This window comes from Rosa chinensis, chromosome 1 (assembly GCF_002994745.2).
Source record: "Rosa chinensis cultivar Old Blush chromosome 1, RchiOBHm-V2, whole genome shotgun sequence".
In the NCBI taxonomy this organism is placed as follows: Eukaryota; Viridiplantae; Streptophyta; class Magnoliopsida; order Rosales; family Rosaceae; genus Rosa; species Rosa chinensis.
This window is the reverse complement of record NC_037088.1, coordinates 29,382,692-29,401,478: the sequence shown is the minus strand read 5'-3', so window position 1 is coordinate 29,401,478 and position 18,787 is coordinate 29,382,692. Positions and strand designations below refer to the sequence as shown.

At 38.5% G+C, this 18,787-nt stretch overlaps 2 protein-coding genes across 2 annotated transcripts; both read right to left on the bottom strand.

The window, feature by feature from the left end:
- Positions 1–4,991: 4,991 nt before the first annotated feature.
- Positions 4,992–11,664, bottom strand: LOC112164586. The gene is made up of 4 exons (XM_024300828.2): positions 11,591–11,664; positions 8,569–8,811; positions 7,560–7,632; positions 4,992–6,128 (listed from the first exon to the last, which is right to left on the bottom strand). The coding sequence occupies exons 1-4, from the start codon at positions 11,662–11,664 to the stop codon at positions 4,992–4,994; spliced, it is 1,527 nt and encodes a 508-aa protein (XP_024156596.2).
- Positions 11,665–15,541: 3,877 nt separating this feature from the next.
- LOC112179550 lies at positions 15,542–16,255 on the bottom strand. Its single transcript, XM_024318009.2, has one exon. It carries the CDS (start codon positions 16,160–16,162, stop codon positions 15,623–15,625), a length of 540 nt encoding a protein of 179 aa, XP_024173777.1. The 5' UTR covers positions 16,163–16,255; the 3' UTR covers positions 15,542–15,622.
- Positions 16,256–18,787: the final 2,532 nt, after the last annotated feature.

Below are 18,787 nucleotides of genomic sequence, written 5' to 3'. Positions count from 1 at the left end.
GGTTATATTCATTTTCATGTTATGTGTTTCAGATGTCAAGTCAGGATACATCAGATGAACCTCAACCTGAGATGTCAGAGACTAATTTTGCAAGAGTATAGTTTGGAAACCGAAAGTGACATCAATTAGTTGAGACATACACATGGGTTTTGCAGATGTTCTTAGAGTCTATGGAAGGCAAAAAACCTCTGGACATTTTGACCGACGGTGATGAAGCAATGAGAAAGGCTATTGAACTAGTGGTTCCCGGTTGTCCACATCATTTATGTACATAGCATATTTCCAAAAATGCTCAGAAAAACTTACGCAACCCTGAAATAGTTGCAGAGTCCAGATGCTGCTTGTTTGATTAAACAACTCCTTGTGGTTTTGAGCAATGATGGAAAGCTATGGTGGAAAAATATGTCTTCATAATAGAAGTTGGGTGAAGATGATGTATGATAAACGAGAGAAATGGGCAGAAGCATTTGTGAGTGGACATTTTTTCACTCGCATGCATAGTACCCAGCAACGTGAGGGCATGAATAGGTATGTGAAGGATAGTCTCAGCTTCAATGGAGTGAAATTGATTGAACTCATTCCGTAACTTGATAAAACATTGGAACGACTTAGAAATAAAGTAGCTGAAGAAGATTTTTGGTCGAATAACTCCACTCATGTAGTTTCTACCCAACTCAGACAGTTAGAGAAGCATGCCTCTACCATCTATACGGATAATGTGTTTAAACTAATATGTGTGGAGATAGATCGGGTTAGAGGACTGATTACTTCAAGGATTATGCATCTCAATTCATGTCGTGTGTACATTACGTCTAGTTATAACAATGATGAAGAGAAAGAGTGCACGACTACTTATTACCATCAGGAAAGTGATCCTTGAGTAGCATGCTCTTGCAAACTTTATGAATATGAAGGCATCCCATGTTCTCATTTATTTAATGTAATAAAGCATGAGCGCATGAGGGAAATACCTTTGTTCTTAGTATTAAAGTGGTAGACAAAGCAAGCAAAATTTGAAGTTCACTCTACAGTTCCCAAGGGAAATATGCCTAGTGAAGCTGTTCGATTGGCCAGATACATAAACATCCTTTGTTAATATCAGTGATAATTTTTTTTTATTTCATATAAAAAGTTACTCTAATGAAAGATCTCTTTTATAAATGTAACTATAATTATTGCAGGCATGGAGATTTAAGTTATTTAAGTAGCAAGATATGATATCTTGCATCACAGACAAAGGAGGGTACCAACATTTTGAAGAAAGAACTCAGCAAATTGGATCACATAGTATCACAGACAAAAGGTATACAATGAGTACTTGTACATCACATTCCTAAAATACACTACTACAAAAACTGCATCACACAACACCTATCAGACAAGAGATAAAAAACTGACTGTCGTCTGATAACGTGAACTCCATTGCACAACGCTGTTAATGAAGTTCTGTTGTGGGAATACTACCAAATTGTGAACTTTTTCTTTAGAGTTCTATCACACAACACAATTATGCATGTTCCGTTATCTAAATGACACAAAATTTATCGGTAATATCCCGCCATCACTGAACTCAAAATTCCCTCCGAAGACAAGTTCACCAATTATATCACACAATAGAATTATGCATGTTCTGTTGTGTGAATGTTGCAAGCTACAACAGTATAGTTATCTATGTTGTATGACTAGAATCGGGTGCCAAATTTTGCGCCAAATTTTGGCTGGGTGCCAATGTTGTAAAAATTTGACACCTTCTACTAAGTATACCTAGTGTATGATATAAAATATGATACAACAGATTGTAGGTATTCTGTTGTTTGAAGGCTCAAATCGATTTGAAATCCTCCCACCAAACCTAGACAGCGGCAAATTTCCCTCATTCTTTTGACAAATATCATTTATGTATACTCTTGTACAACAGTTTTTTAATTGCTCCGTTGTGGCATGGGAGGAACAAAATATGCCACCACAATCAGAAAAAAGAAAAGAAAAGAAAGATAAGACCTAAACCTATCCTTTCCCCTCTCTCTCAATAAAAACTCTAAGCCTAAGTCCCTCTTGACAAAAGCTATTCTCGGTCCCAAACTCCCAACTCCTTTGTTTCTCCTCCGAAATCCAAATCCCCTTCCTCACTGCCCTTTGTTGCTTCTATTCTTTCTCCCTAAAATCCAAATCCTCTTGGGCAACGGAGGAGCTAGAGTGCCCCATATCTCCTTTCTCTCTCCTCCTCGCCTTCAAACTAGGGTTAATTGAAGATTTGCAGAAGGCGAAGGTGAGCAAGACGGAGAAGGTGAACGTGTTGTGCTGCTTTTACGAGGCCTTGCTGTCCTGGGCTTGCGAGGAGAAAGTCCACGCCACCACAGGCTCGCCGACGAGAATTTCGCAGACGTACATGGACGACATCAAGGCAGTCCTCAACCGTAAGGACCACTGCCTCAACGTCAACATCTCCGATCTCCACTTCTTCGGCGACCTCGGTAATAGGTCAGTTCACTTTTCTCTACTACTCTAGCTTAATAGCTTCAATTTGTTCTAGGTTTTCTGGCAAATCCTAATTTGATTTTCAATTTGGGAATTTCGAATTCAGGATTCTCAGAAATCTGAGTGATTCAAGCGTTTAACGATGCGGCCATGGAGGTCGCTAGCAAGTGTTTCGATTTGGGAATTTGGAATTCAAGATTTCTGGAAAATCCGAATGTAAGTCTCTCTCTCTCTCTCTCTCTCTCTCTCTCTCTCTCTCTATCTCTCTCCCTCTCCCTCTCCCTCTCATCTTCTTCTTGTTCTTCTTCTTCTGTTGATTGTTGCAGAGATAGTTGAAGGTGACGGATCAGATTGAGAAATAAGTGATTAGGGAAGCATCAATGGAGGTATCGAATGAATTGAAAACCCTAATTAATGCTCGGGATTTGGATTCTTTCAAACAACTGCAGCACCTCATGTATTGTTCTCTCTCTGGTCACTGAGCTTAAAGTATTGATCTTTGTTTGTTTCTCTGTCATATTGGTCATTAAAATTCTCTAATGAAGCTGTAATTGTCATGAATTAGCAATAGTATAACTGATATCTATTTTTTTGTTTGTATTTTCCATCAGATAGTATAACTGATGCTCATGACTTATCTGATGAGAGAAGGTACATTGGTCAGCCAACACAGTAGTCTAAGCCATCAAGATCCTCCCATTTTGCCTACTCAAAATCACGGTTGGTGCAATAGTGTTCTTTAAGTTTCTTTCATAAACTCATAAATTTGTAATCCTTTCTAACTTTACAATCGTTAATTTACCAGAGGGGTTTGACAAATGCTTCTGGAGGTGTTGGCCAATTCATTGAGGTAAAGCTTGGACTGTCAACATTTATTGAAATTATGCTGACCTTTAATTCCACTTTCTGCTTTAATCCTCGGCCAGTAGCTGCAATGCCTCAGACCATATTGAAGCATCAGTTGTGATTGAGCCAAATTATGCCTATCAACAACTCATTCAAATAAGCCTTAAACCTGAGTCAACAGAGAATTGGAAAACAGAAAGGAAAAAAAAAACCAAAACCGCACAAAAACTTATACATGCACAGAGTTTGAAACCTGGGAATTCAATTAGAGCACCATTCTAGGATATCTGAAGACGTGAAAAGCATTGCAAATTAAACCACAATACCACAAAAACCAACCATCCGATTCAATAGATTAGACATAACTGAGGAAAAAAAGAAAGAAAAGGAATTGCAAACAGAAATGACCTCAAACATATCTAAAACTTACCCATTATATTCAATGCACCAAGTAGAGTTACAAGAACTACCGGAGCCTATACCTGCTTGATGAGTTCCAGAACACAATACAAAGGCAATTAGTTGTTCCCAAATAAATGCTAATTACGTCATTGCCAATAGGCCTTGAACTGTTCAAAGCACAAGATATCACTTTTTAAAGAAAGTATGAACTTTTTTCTCAAAGTGATATCTTGTGCTTTGAACGGTTTAAGAAAATATAAACTATCCATCAGAGAATCATATTACTATAGCCATACAATCATAATGCCAAAAGGGAGATTACACATACTGAGCATAGTTTTCTATTTAGTTGATATTACTGATTTCAGAACTTTATATAATCAGTAATTTATATATTCGAGACCTCAAACATATATAAATTCCTCATCCAACAACAACGAACAAGAACAAAACAGATAACTCTAATGCATTTGTAAATGAAAAGAAAAAGTAGTAACCTTAGCAGAATCTTGATGTAATTCTTAGTAGACTGATCAAATACAGGTGCCTCCGCGCAGACTGGTGTAACCAAGACAAGTAAACTAGACTGATCAACCAAACAATGGTACGAAGCCATAGCGCGGAATCAAATACCAACATCCTTTGGGTCTACGTTGTTAACTAGAACAAGCTCTATAAATCCAATTGTTACTGCAGTCCATAAACTGTTTCAACTGTTGAATGAGCTTTAAGAAGTTGCATTCACCATTGTTTATAGGTACTTATGCACCTCTTCACTTATTTAAGTTACCATGGAAACCTAAAATATTTCATAAATAGTGTATCAAATACAGTAACTACTGAGTTAACCTTACCTGATGGTCTCAAGAGGAGCAAGAACAGCTTTGGTCATTGCCCCTGCTAAAGCCCCACTAAGGAACTCTCCAACTTCTCTTGTCCTCAAGAATCCCTAAAGCACATAAAGGCACTAGCTTTATGATACCGGCAACAAAGATAGAATGAGAGGTTTCTTTTCTCTTTTGTCCCTCCAATTTCCCAGAAATCCAAACAGCAATTGAATATAAAGAAGACAACTTTTATGTCATGCCCCATTTCAGGAACCCAGAGGGAAATAGAAATCAAAAGCAGAACTAAAAAGCTCTATGCAGTAATGGGGCCTCTAATACATTTCTCAGAAACCAACAGGCCAACAAATGAACACAACAATAACTTCACCAAAAAGATTGGGGGCATTTGGAATACTTACTCTGATGGGTTGGGAGAGGTCAGGGAATTGGAAGTGGCCTCGTGTGGATGAGGAACTTCAATTCCACACTGCCTGCATTCATCTTCAGCACCACAAACTCGGCATGCTGCACTGTTTCTTTAAACCAAACAAGAAAATCAAACCCTTCATCTGCGACATAGGGCTCTGCATCTGCTTCAATGTTAACATTGTCCTTGTCCTTAATTCCAGCCAGCCCTGGATGATAAACGAAGGTGATTCCCGGCTTTTTGACATAAGACAATAGCACAGAAGTGTTGTGGTCAACAAAATAGACATGGAAAGCTCTGTGTGTAATCGGATAAGAAGGCAGGAACCAGTCTGTGACATTTGATTTCAGGTGCTCTGCTGCCCCAATATCGATATAGACCAACCGCTTCTTTGAGGAAACATCAATAAAATTAGGCAAATAAGTAGCCATCTTCCCGTCCTCCACTGGCTTTTCCTTCACAAGAGGCTCCATTTTCTCGATCAAAGGTCTATTGTTCGTGAGGGATTGGCAGTCAGCCGGAAGGCGATACTGCTCAAATAGACCCGCATTTTCGTAACTCTTCCTGAACACAACCAGTGTGAAATTGCTGATATAATTAACATGCACGACACTGGAGCTCTTCAGCAATGAAGAAATTGGGGTAGCAGACCTAATCAGGCTATTCGGAGCCAAACCACTGCTACCAACAAGCATAGCCCCAATTCCACCTGGGCTAAGAACGCGCTCAATCTCGAGCACAAGCAGAGCAGGGACTGAAACCTTGTCTAGATCCCTGCAGAACACGAAATCGAAAGACTTGTCCTCATAGTAAATCTCATACCCAAACTGTTTGCGCTTGAGGGAGAAGAATCGGTGTTCATAAACACCACGAGCATTGGGAAACCCCAAATCTTGCAACGCCATCACGGCCGAGGCCGATCCTTCACTGACACAGAGAGCCTTATCACCGTTCAAAAGCTGCTCGCCCATTAGCTCTCTGACCACACTGACAGTCAAGTTCACATCTTGCTTGCACTGCGCCAAATCGAAAGTACCCCAAATGGGATTCAGAAACCAGGTCTGAAAGATGAACTTGCCATGGAACAACCACGAGAGACTTGTGGCCTCGTGTGGTGCCTCTCGAATCTTGGGGGCTCGATTCTTGAGCTAAGTGTAAGGGATATGCAGTCGAGAGAGAGAGCTAAGTGTTGAGAGAGAGAGAGAGAGAGAGAGAGAGAGAGAGAGAGAGAGAGCTAAGTGTCGATGTGCAGTCGAGAGAGAGCTAAGTGTCGAGAGAGCGGCCACATGTTTTTTTTTGTTCTTTCTTTCTTTTAGACACGATGTGGGAATCAAAACCTAGCTAAAAATTTTCTTAAGTTATTCACACAACAGAAATATATCTCACTGTCATCTGAATGTATCACTAAAATTAAAATGTAAAATCATGGAGGGAAACATGGCGCCTTCAACATTTTTGGTTAAAATGTTACCGCCAGTTGCATGTTCACACAACAGAAAATCTTAAATCTGTTGTATGATTATTGTAGCTTGCACTAGCCCTATCTCGGTGAAGACATTCAAGCAAGCATCCTTCAACTTTGGTGCTTAGTTTTTCAATCACACAACGGCAATAATAAAACCCGTTGTCCTAGTAGCCCAAATTTCAGCTTTTCAACATCCAACCAAAACTCCGAAGTGGAGGGAAATCTGCCGCTAAATTTTTAAGGCTCAGGCGACAGACCATGCTTAATTCCGTTGTGCAATGTAGTTCCTATAAAAAAGTTATCACTTTGTTGGCATTCACACAACAGAATTCAACCAGCACCGTTGTATGATTAAACTGACTTCAACACACAACAGATGATTTGTGTTCCGTTGTGTGATTAGTGTTGTGTGATTAACTTTTTGTACTAGTGAAACAATTTCGATTGTGGCATTTTCATGCTCAAATACATAATAAACTATGATAACCCGTTGAAAGATGAGGTAAGATGATTAGACTTTAATTGCAATATTAAATGATGGTTTTTTTTTTCTTTTCTATTGTATAACTTTGTTGTTTATTGAATGCAGTTAGATTCTGTAAATCGTCATGTGCAACTTGCCCTATGGATGTTGAAGCACCCAAAGAACCAAGCACGGGTGAAAATTAATGAGGCTTTAGATAATGAAAACAAAAACGATGATGCCAAGAACAAGATCAAGACAATAGAAGAAATTGATGAAGCTACTGGAAATAGTGTTGATCAACGTACATCATGGCAAGAGTTGTTCAAAGGTCGTGCAGAGAAAAACCTCAACACTACAAGCAAAGGGTCGTGGCGCCCTCATGGTGCAAAGAATAAAAACTCTCGAAAATAAATCTAAACTTGAACAATTTGTTTTAATAGAATCTTCAATGATTTTACTTCAGATTTAAATACTCTATTGGACATATATGACTTTAGTGCCAATAGTCTTTGATTTACATACTCTGTGCCAATACTTAATTTTGTTGCAATTTAAATACCCTGTACCAAACTATATTTCAATGAAAGTAGGGACTGACAAATGTACTCAGGGAATGCAATATGAAGGTTTTAGATTAGCAGACACTACGGCATGTTCAGGTCTAGCACGAAGACTTGATACACTTTGTTTAGAGTCTTGCAAATCATCTGGAATTGCAGGGCTGCAACATGAGCAAAGCAAAGTGCATAAATAAGATGCAAATTGATATCTCTTTGTAAACTGAAAATTCTCTTCCCTAGTCTCTACTGACTTTAAATTCGACATAAGTTAATTAAGGAGAATAACTAAGACTTTCATAGGCCTGTTAAAGCATATTCCATGCATTAACATCAAACACCCTATCAAGCTAACAACAAAGATCCTAGAAGACGTAATGAGAATGGAGCAAACAACTTCAGGTTAATTCCAACAACGACCAATACCTACGCTTTTACTTTCCTAACTGCCTCTACAAGTAAACAAGAGAGGATAAATTTCACAAAGAAATGATACTAGGAACAAACAAGAGAATCTTTATGAGATTGTCAAATGTTTTGTTTCTTTTCACAATCAACTTTAGGATAAAACCTAAATCGGAACAGTCAACCCTAAATCATGAGTGCAAATCTCTATGTTTCATTTCATCATTCCTCCTCACAACTTCATCTAAAATGTTTCTTCCTAAGTTGTGGGCTACAAATTCAGTAGCTTTTGCACTTCCATACCCATCAAACACACCAAAAACGCCTGCAAACATGAATCTAATTCCAATTCTCCAGCCACTCATTTCAGCTACAATAAGCAAGGCCTAATCTCAAACACTATTTATTCTATAATAATTTCACTATGTATGTATCTAAATTCCCTAATATGTTAGACCTAAACTCATTCATCAAGGAACTTTGAAATTCAAGTTTTCATTTTCCCAAATTACACTTTACCACGAGTTTTCAAATTTCCATAATTAAGCTACTGAAAAACTTAATTATTAATAGAAACAGTAAGAAAAGAGGAAATTTTTTTACCTGTTTGGGATCACCTTGAAGATTAAGAGTGGCTGAATACCGATCCTCCAAAGCCTCTGTCCTCTCTTTCTTACAATATACGGAGAAGTAACCTTCTCAATCTTCCCCCACCAGCTCTCTCCACGCCACCGTAGACGGTGTCCTTGGAGCAACCCCAAATCCCGTTGATACAATCGAAATGCAAAGCTTCGCCGGTCGCTTCCTCTTCAATTGCGTCACCGGAGACGACAATCCGGGAACAGCACCAGATAGTGTGCTCAGAGACTTTGGAATCCAGAGCCAGAAGGGCAACTACGCAAATCAGACCCGAAACAAGCAAATCATAATTGTCAACCCTAAAACCCAAATCAAAATTCTAACTCTAAATCAAAATCAAATCATCATGAAAAATTGGCGAAGTTTGAATCATTGAGATGAGCTTGTGTCACTAAAATGGTTCTTATGAAAACCCAGATGCAAACTGATATGAACTTGAAACCCCAAACTATGAAACCCAGAAAAATGCAATTCAGAAAACCAAAGTTCAATAAGACATTGAACTAGGCTTAAGTTTTGAAACCTTACCCAATCTTTGGTGAAGCGACCGAGAGACTGCATGGATGAGACTATGAGAGAGAGGGAGAGACTCTGAGAGAGTGAGAGAGGCCGAGAGGAGGTGAAAATGTCAAAATGAGACGAGAGAAAATGATGAAAAATGTTGTAAAAACGGTCCTCTTTGTGGTAATTAGAAAGTCTAGGACCAAATTTACTGGTTTATGAATCATTTTACAAAATTGAAGACGAATATGTTGTTCGGGTGGTAATCTTCATATTTTAGACTAAATAGAGTACGTGTCCTACCTCACATAATAGAGATCTCGATTGTGTACCTCGTGTAATGTTCGTCATTGAGAAAATAATTATATGTCTGACAACTACTTATTAAGATATACAAGGACAAGTGATGAAAAATGTTGTAAAAAAATGTCATCTTTGTGGTAATTACAAGGTCTACAACCATATTTACAGGTTTATGAACCATTTTACAAAATTGAATACGAATGTGTTGTCCGGGTGGTAAATCTTCATATTTCATACTAAATAAAACATGTGTCCTCGTCCACGTAATAGAGTTCTCGATTGTGTAATTGGGTGGTGACTTGTGTAATGCTCCCCATTAAGAAAATAATTACATCACTGACAACGATTATTATGAATATAGGGACAGATGATGAAAAATGTTGTGAAAGTTTATGATAATTACAAGGTCTAGGACAACATCTTCCAGTTTATGAACCATTTTACTAAATCGACTACAAATGTGTTGTGTAAGTGATAAATCTTTATATTTCATACTAAATAGAGCATGTGTCCTCATTCACATAATAGAGTTCTCGATTGTGTAATTGGGTGGTAACTTGTGTAATGTTCTTCATTGAGAAAATAATTACATCACTAATAACGATTATTTCTAATATAAGGACAAATGATGAATAATGTTGTAAAAAATGTTCTGTTTGTAGTAATTACAAGTTCTAAAACAACATCTATCAGTTTATGAACTATTTTACAAAATTGACAACAAATGTGTTGTATAGGTGGTAAATCTTCATATTTATACCAAATAGAGCATGTGTTCTCATTCACGTAATATAGTTTTCGATTCTATAATTGGGGTAAACCTTTTGGTAATTACTCCATTTAAGACAATATTTACAAGTATATGGACAATATTAAAAAATGATGACAAATGTGTGTTTAAAAATGTTATTTTAATTTTTTTAAATTGTCATGTGTTAAAATTTGAATCGGTAACCTGATGACCAATTCATTAGGTTACGTACCATCATATTAACTTGTTATATATTAAAAAAAATAAAAATAAAAAGGTATGTCATTCCGGGGGGGGGAGACTGTAGCTTGTCTCCTGTTATAGATGGGAAACTTTTTAGCACTTGAGTTTTATCTTGTTCTCTCTTAACATGTTTGGTGCCTCTGTTGGGTTCTATGTTAGGGATGGTGCGCCTGCGCACCCACACCCACACACACTCATCTCTCAGGAACTAAATTCCCACACACACATCTCTCAGAAACTAAATTCTACCTCTGCAAGAATTGCAGAATGCTTTCAAGACACAATTTGGGTGTTCTCTAAATCTACAACAAAAAACATGCCGAAGTTGACGACAATTTAACTTTACTTGTTGACTGCCCTTCATAATTCCTTCCATTGAATTGATGAGTATCATGCGACCATATCCTCTAAATTCTTAGGTTTTAATTTCGATTCTCATATATTGGCTACCTTCCTTAATTTCAATTGTATTTTTTTTTTTTCTGAAATAAAAGTTCATTGAATTAGCTATTGAAATCGCTCATAAGAGCATCCCAATAGGGAGCATACAAAGGCCAGAAATGGCTTTGGTCTAGAGCTAAGGTAAGACAAATCAGAAAGTGTACTACACCAACCAATTGTCCTTGTACAATAAAACAATGCTCTGAAACTTTTCGAGAGAAACTAGCAGAAACTAAAAGTAAATCCCCAGCCTCCTGAAGATAATTACCAACAATAGAAATATTGTCACGACCTTGAGATTTGTAGATCCAACCATCAGAATCCGCAATCTGGATATGCAAAGGATCAGCAGACCAATCAAAACTAGATTCATCCCAATATAAAGAACATTGCTCGCCAAAGCACACAATTGTGGTACTCACAATGTAAATACATTGAGACTTCTTGTAGAATTTAGGAATGAGCAGTCTACCTGCGAGTAAAAACAACACATCCAGGGGAATGAAAATAGCACAATTGAGCAGAAGATTCGGTAAAAGACCTCCTCGGTCCCAAATCTAGACCCATGGATAGAGCCCGCCCACAAAATCAGTGAAATTGGCCTCAAGACAGCCCAAAAGCCAAGTAACCCAGAATGATGTGGACACCCATGGCAGCAGCCTCCCGCGCGACGTTGTCTTTGATCTTCCCGGCCACCAACTTAGAGGCCCGCCACCTCCCTGAAACATCTCCGCTAGCCCTAGCGATAGGAGACTAACGCCACCCATCCCCATAGTTGTTAGCAACGCCAGTAGTCCAAAAATTGAAGCCAAGAACCAGCCGATCCAAAACAAACTCACCAGAAATCAAGGACGCCGCCGAAGACGCCCATGCTTAGGCCATGGCCAGAAGTCGCCAGTCCAATCATCGCCATCAACCACTGCAGCAGAAAGTCCCCGCATCAGAGAACATGTTTATTAAGGCTTGAAAACAGCATGAAACTGGTAGGCGGGGTAGCGGCCTCCGCCGTGCTCGGCCGCTGGAGTGACTGCTGGTGGGAAGGCATTGAGGAATCCCATTAGTGAAGCCTGGTGTCGGCGCTTAAACGTCGAGAGTTTTTGCTCTCGCTAGGGTTTTTCATCTTGCACTTAATTTCAATTGTATTCTTGAAGACTAGGGTCCTGCAAGGTAGGGCCGTATTTCCCAAAGTGGCTTCGAACTCAAGAAAGTCTTTCCCACCTTGATTATGATGTCCTTCCAAGTTGGTTATGGAGTCTCTTTTCACTCTATACTTCTATAGCACTATAAATCTCTCTCACAACCAAATTAGAGGAGCACATTCCGATTTTTCTTATTATGAATTATTTAGATGTTGGCAGTATGGGGCTTGCAATGGTTCCTATGTTGTAGGCTGAGAAGAAGAGGAGTCGCCCTAAAAGAAGCAAGAATAAGGCACGCCTCACCCTAAGAAGGTTGCTGCTGGTTCAAATTCTATTCCTGAGAAGATTGAATCTTCTCCAAAGAAGTGTAAGGGTACTATGAAGAAGGTTGGTGTGGGGAGGAGGGATTTTTTGCCCTTTTTGTCTTTTCCTAATGGTTATGTTAATTCCAACCCTAAAAGGAATGAGGTTGCAACTGCTTGGCGATTTGCAGGTTGTTTTATCCAATACTGGCAACTGGTGCTTCTATGAGTCTTATTAGAAATGCTAGATGTTCACGTACCATAAGCACGTGCTCGGTATGGGAGGCTAGCAAAATATATTTATTGTTTTGAAGGTGAGGCACTTTTTGTTTGCAATAGGCACTTGAGCATTTAATTCTTATGGAATTGTGGTGCACCAATGTAGCCTAAATTAGTTTTTGGTGTATGTACTATTCTAATTTGTTTCAATGTTTCACCCGTAGATAAAAAATAAATAAAAATTAATGTATATGAATATATATTAATGGATCATAATTTATAAAGAGCGTAAATTACCAAAGAAATAAATGAAAGTATAAACAAAGACGGACTTGGATCCTCTCCTGACCTCATTTCTCTCCTAACCTACCTAAGCTTCAAACAAGATGAAGACACGTGGACAATTTCACATCCAATGGTTAAAATCCTCTTGAATTTCTAATTTGACATTATTACCCCTTCCAGATTTTTGTCCTGCTCTATCTCTTCTCTCCTTCCTCCTCCCTCCTCCGCAGCCGATATGGGAATTCCCCAACTCCTTGCCTTCTAAGAACCATCTAGTTCCATCCCCATCAAACCAAACCAAACCAGACCCTCAAAGTAGAAGTTAGAGCAGGGCGAGCTCTGAACGTTTTGGGGAAAAGGAGGTGACCGTTTAGGAGGTTGATGAGGAAGGAATCGTGGAGTGTTAGGTGGAAGTACTTGGGGCAATTGACTGCTAATAGCTGATTAAAAACTCTACTTGTTCTAGGACAAAATGAAGAACAAAACTCAAACAGTTGATTCTGGTATGGCAAGTAAAAGAAAGCATAAGTGGGTAATTGAAGGTATCCACTAGGCGGCAGATGAATAAGAAAATTGATTCTGATGAATTGAAACATATGCAATCCAATTCAAAACTTGCTGGTCAGTTACCTAAGAAGAAAGGAAAGGCTAGCAAAACTAGTCAGATATCTCATCCTCTTCCGCCTCAAGATCTGAAAAGTGAAGCTAAGAATGGGAAACCTTATTCAATTTCAATAGAAACATCTTTAAACAAGCTCAACTCGGCAGCATTGGCAAAAGAGGTGCATGGCAAAAAGCGAAAAGGATTTGGTTGTAAAAGTTTAAATTCTAAGATTACTCTTCCACAATACAGAAGAATGTAGCTGAGGCCATATAAATCAGAAATTCATTGATGAAAAGCACATCAGGACAGATGGGGTGAACCACCAGTCTAGCCAATTATCAAAGGCTCTACTCATGAAGAATTATTCATAAAGCTCCTACAAGACCCAAATTCTCTTCTAGCAAAACATATTGAAGACCTCAGAGAATCTCAGGCAGTAAAACATCAGATTAAATCTCCCTCTGACGTCAATGTTTCAGAACCAAGGCAATGTAATGGTCCTGCTGGCAATCTGGGATTGCAAGATGAGATTTGCGTTTTTTGCACTCTTATTGGGGGAGGTTTCACTTCAGTGTTTGTATTAGTGCTTGGTGAAGAAGAAGAAGAAGAACTGGAAGGGGAGAGAGAGAGTCAGAGAGACGTGGAGGAACAGAAGAATAGGGGATAGAAAAAAGAAAAGAAAAAGATAAGCTAAAAATTGTAGGACATTTGATTCATTATAGCCACGTGTCAAAATCCAATGAAAAGCGTAGGTAGGTTAGGAGGGTAAGTTGCTTAGGAGAGGATCCTCATCCAACAAAGACTTTTTTTTTTTTTTTAAATAAAAGATTGTTGGTGTTAGATTTTTGACCTTAATTAAATGTGGCATTCCATGTCAAGCACACACGTCTACTATCCGCCATCTCATCTTATCAATTAGCCAAATCATTTTCAGTAAAAGATCATCTTAATAATCCTAAATCCAATGGTTTCAATTTTTATTAACAATGTTTTAGTTGTATAAGCTTAATTAGTGTTGAAGTTGCTTGTGTTGAAAATTATAAGAGAAAATAAATCTTAAAGAGGATCAATGATTCAATCTCCCCAGAAGCAATGGCGATGTTGCCTTCTCGGATCAAGATGGCCACGAGAGTCGGGTGGTTTAGGCCGTCTCGGGCACGGTTCAAGTCGATGGTGAGGGGCCGGATTTCGATCCAGTTTCCCTGCACGTTGGAGCGGCGATCGGGGTGGAGCAGTGCCTGGGCTTTGGGCTGGACCTGCGCGACTTCTGGTGGAGGCTGGTGGAGCCATGTTGGTGGGAGCGGGGTGTGCCTGCTCCGACGACGGACGGTGGAGCAGCAGTCGGAGCCTTGATCAAGGTGGGTGCCCAGACAGGCTTTGGGTGCCCAAAGTAGATCCTGGTGGGCCTAGGCTTCTATTCTGCTGGGTTGGCCAACTAGGGTGTTGGGCTGGGTCTTCCTTATTGGGGCTTGGCAGGTGGTGAATGAGCCCGAAGCTGTTAGGGTTCGCATTTGGGATCCGGAAGATTTCTTTTGGGCCCTAAATTTATCTGCATGCTGGAATTACTTCTTCGGTTACTATGGTAGAAGATTGCTCTCTATTCAGCGCATTATTGTGCGTGGAGTAGGCAAGGTCGGTCACACTACCGACGGTTCTCTTGATAGAAGGTCACCCTCTATTTGACGTATATCTTTGCGTGGAAGTATGGTTGACCATACTATTGGTCCCGTTTTACATAGCCCGGACTCTGTCTGGTGCATCATCAAATGCTTAATTGCATCCCTTCGTACCCTTGTTCGGTTTTATTTCAGATGCTTTGTTGCATCTAGTATTTCTTTTGTTATTTTATATTTTGATGTAGTTTCTACATCTATCAGGTGTAATTTTTATTCTGTTTATTATTAATAAAATTGAGTTGATAGTTTCTCAACAAAAAAAAAAAGATTCAATCTCCCCATATTTTTTCATGAAAGAGAAATTTTTTGTCCCAACCGTTTAGTGGATGAGATATCAAGTTCAAATTCTTATATACAATTATCAAATCTGTTAATGGCATAGGCTCATGTTAATTGCCACTCTGAGCAATGAAAATTTATAATATTGGTCACTAAAATTATTAATGTCGATGCAAAAACTCATGTTTGAATCTTTCATCGAATTTACATAAAAAATTGGTACATAACTTAGTTACATTATTAAAAAATAAAATATAAAAATAAAAACTGAGAAAGACACGAATGCTGGAAGATATAAAAAGTATAAATTAACAAAAAATAAATTATAAATGAAATATTTTTTTAGTCTATGTAAACAATGAAATAGTCATTGATGTATGTTGTTCGTTAATTTGTTTCCTGTACCTGGGCTTGGCCCATCCTTAATTCCTCCTAAAATATCTACATTTGTAAATGAGTTTCCTGTACCAGGGCTTGGGCCATCCTTAATCCCTCTAAGAATATCTATATTCGTGAATGAGTTTCTTGTATCAGGGCTGAGGCCAGCATCCTTAATCCCTCCGAGGGTCTCAACCTTTGTAAATTTGTGTCCCGTACCAGGGCTTGGGCCGGAATCCTTAACCCCTTCGAGTGTCTCAACATTTGTGACTTTGTTTCTAGTACCAGGGCTAGGGCCGGAAACCTTTCTTCCTCCAAGGGTTTGGTTGTCTTTGAACTTGTTCCCTTGACCCGGGCTAGGACCCGACTCCTTGATCGATCCGAGACATAAACCGTCAAAGAAACCCCCGATTGCTCCACGACACAAGTTGCGGTGCTTTATAATATCGAAACGTCGAGCACTTTCCCCAAGAATTGTGGAGTTGAGCAAAACAATGACCAAAAGGAAACCGAGGCATTTGGTTGTCATCTTGGAGAGAGAGATTGAGGGAAAGAACTTTGCAATTCTGTGTGTTTTTGTGCTTGTGATCTTAGAATGAGTGGAGCCTTTGGCCGGTGTGTCCTATTTATAAGGGTTTGGTACTTGACAAGCAAGCAAGACTATAATAGAGATGAGGCTTCTTTGACTAGAGTTTTGGTGTGGAAAATATCATGTACGTTTCAACCAAACAAGACACATCCAATTTCCATGGCATGCTATATATGCATGTGTAGGAATTAGGAAGCACCACGCGGTGGTTCGTAGTGACTGGGTAACATGGAAAAATGGATATAAAAACATAGAAGATTTGGAGTCCAAGTTAGGAGGTGTGGAAAAAATAGTATTTTGATGCAGAATGGGATTGAAGAAGTTGAATGTTTAGGCCTTAGCCGGCTGCAAATAGCCATCGGAAAGTTCCTCCAACTTGGAGACCAAAGACGAAGACAGTCAAACACCATTCCTATCTTTGAATTCCAATATAGAAGGGTAGTGTGACTTGATAATTGATTTTTTTTTTTTTTGGTTTCTATGACCAGTCAATTTTCACTAGAGGAATTGGAAAATTCGTAATATGATACACTTCGATTTGTTTTGACGCACTTATTCATTGCAATACACCACACGTGGATTGAAACAACATTTAGTCATAAGAAAATTTAAGGGAGCCTTTCTAATGAGGACTAGTTGAGAACTTTTGTGTTATACCCACTTTTCTATTAGATTTCTGCAAATCAACCGTTAGATATTTAGATATTTATGTATAGATCACTTATGCAAATTTTCAATCAAATTGAAAATTATTAAGACATTCATAGTCATGATTTATCAATATACCACACATGGATTGAAACAACATTTAGTCATAAGAAAATTTAAGGGAGCCCTTCTAATGAGGACTAGTAGAAGACTTTTGTGTTGTACCCACTTTTCTATCAGATTTCTGCAAAATCAATAGTTAGATATTTAGATATTGATGTGTAGATCATTTATACAAATTTTCAATCAAATTGAAAATTGTTAAGATATTCATAATCGTGATTTATCAATTATGAACATGAACGGTTCATGTTTGACAGATTTGGTTCGTCCATTGGTTTGATCTAGTTTGGTACTTTAACCATTAGCAATTTAGAAGAAATTTTTTAGTAGTGATATACTGATGCATATATAAATACCTAACAATTGAGTTGTCATAATGTAATAAAAAAAATGGGCGTCCCAAACCGTTAATTAGAAAGTTCTCAGTTAGTCCTCATTAGAAAAACTCCTGAAAATTTAAATAATTGTATAATATGATGATGTCTTATGACCTTCTAAAAATTGTTGTTGTTGTTGATTAAGATGTAGTCTAATGGTACGTAATATGTTTTTCTGCAACACAATACTGACAAAGATTGTTTTCAAAAAAAAAAAAAAAATGTATATATATGTATATTGAGAAAGATCTCAAATTTGACTCTCTACTCAACTCAACGGTTATTTTTTCATTCAAGTTTGACAATTCAACCATGTTTTTGGCTAAATTAATTTGCACATATGGGCTGTAACGCTATGATCAGTCACTACTAGAAGATGATGCAACTTTCATGTGGAAAGGAAGAATGTCTGCATACAAAAGTACTTTGGGACTTGTCAAGAGAATTGATCTCTCAAGCAGCAGATTAACTGGGGAGATTCCATATCAATTCACTGATCTTGTTGGATTGGTTTCTTTGAACCTTTCAAGAAAGCATTTAACAGGACAAATCACTCCAGATATTGGAAAGTTGCAGTCATTAGATTCTCGATCTTGATATTTCCAGAAACCAGATGGATGGTGCAATTCCAACAAGCCTTGCTCGGATTGATCGACTTGCTTACCTGGACTTGTCATATAACAAATTGTCTGGCTAAATTCCAACCGGTACACAGCTCAAAGGCTTTGATGCCTCCGTTTTTGTGGAAACCCTCAGCTGTGTGGACCTCCGCTTCAAAAGATGTGTGCTCCGGAACGACAAAATGTGTCGCATGACAAAGAAGATAGGGATGAGATCATAATGCAGGGGTTTTACATCAGTCTGGGACTTGGATACGTTGTTGCATTTTGGGGAGTCTGTGGGAGCGCGCTTGATATTCAAGAGATCATGGAGATATGCCTACTAATAAATTTCTTAGATGCTCTACGTGAAGGTAGCTTTGATCAGACGGCGATTAAAGGATGTGCTTAATAATCATAGACGGAATCTCTCTCTACGTGTATTTGTGCATGATAAAATGATGATATGATTGTCAATTAGTTCTTACTGACTAGTGTTTCTCTAATTCTTTTTATACAGCGTCAGTATCTTCTGCGATGGACAATCAAAGCAGTAGGTAATCTCTCTCTTCATAGATTTTGTTCATCATAAAATATCGGTATCATGATTATTAGTTGTTTTATGTTTGTCCTTTTCAAACTGACTAGTGTTTCTCAACCTCTTTCTATACAGCGCTAGCATCTTCCAAGGCAAGTGCATGAAATACGTTCAATTGAGTAATCGATCAGTTGACGAAGTGGTGTTAGCTCAGTGGTTAGAGCACCCACTACCTAAGATCGAGGTCCTGGGTTCGAGTCACCATGGGGGTAGGAGTGAA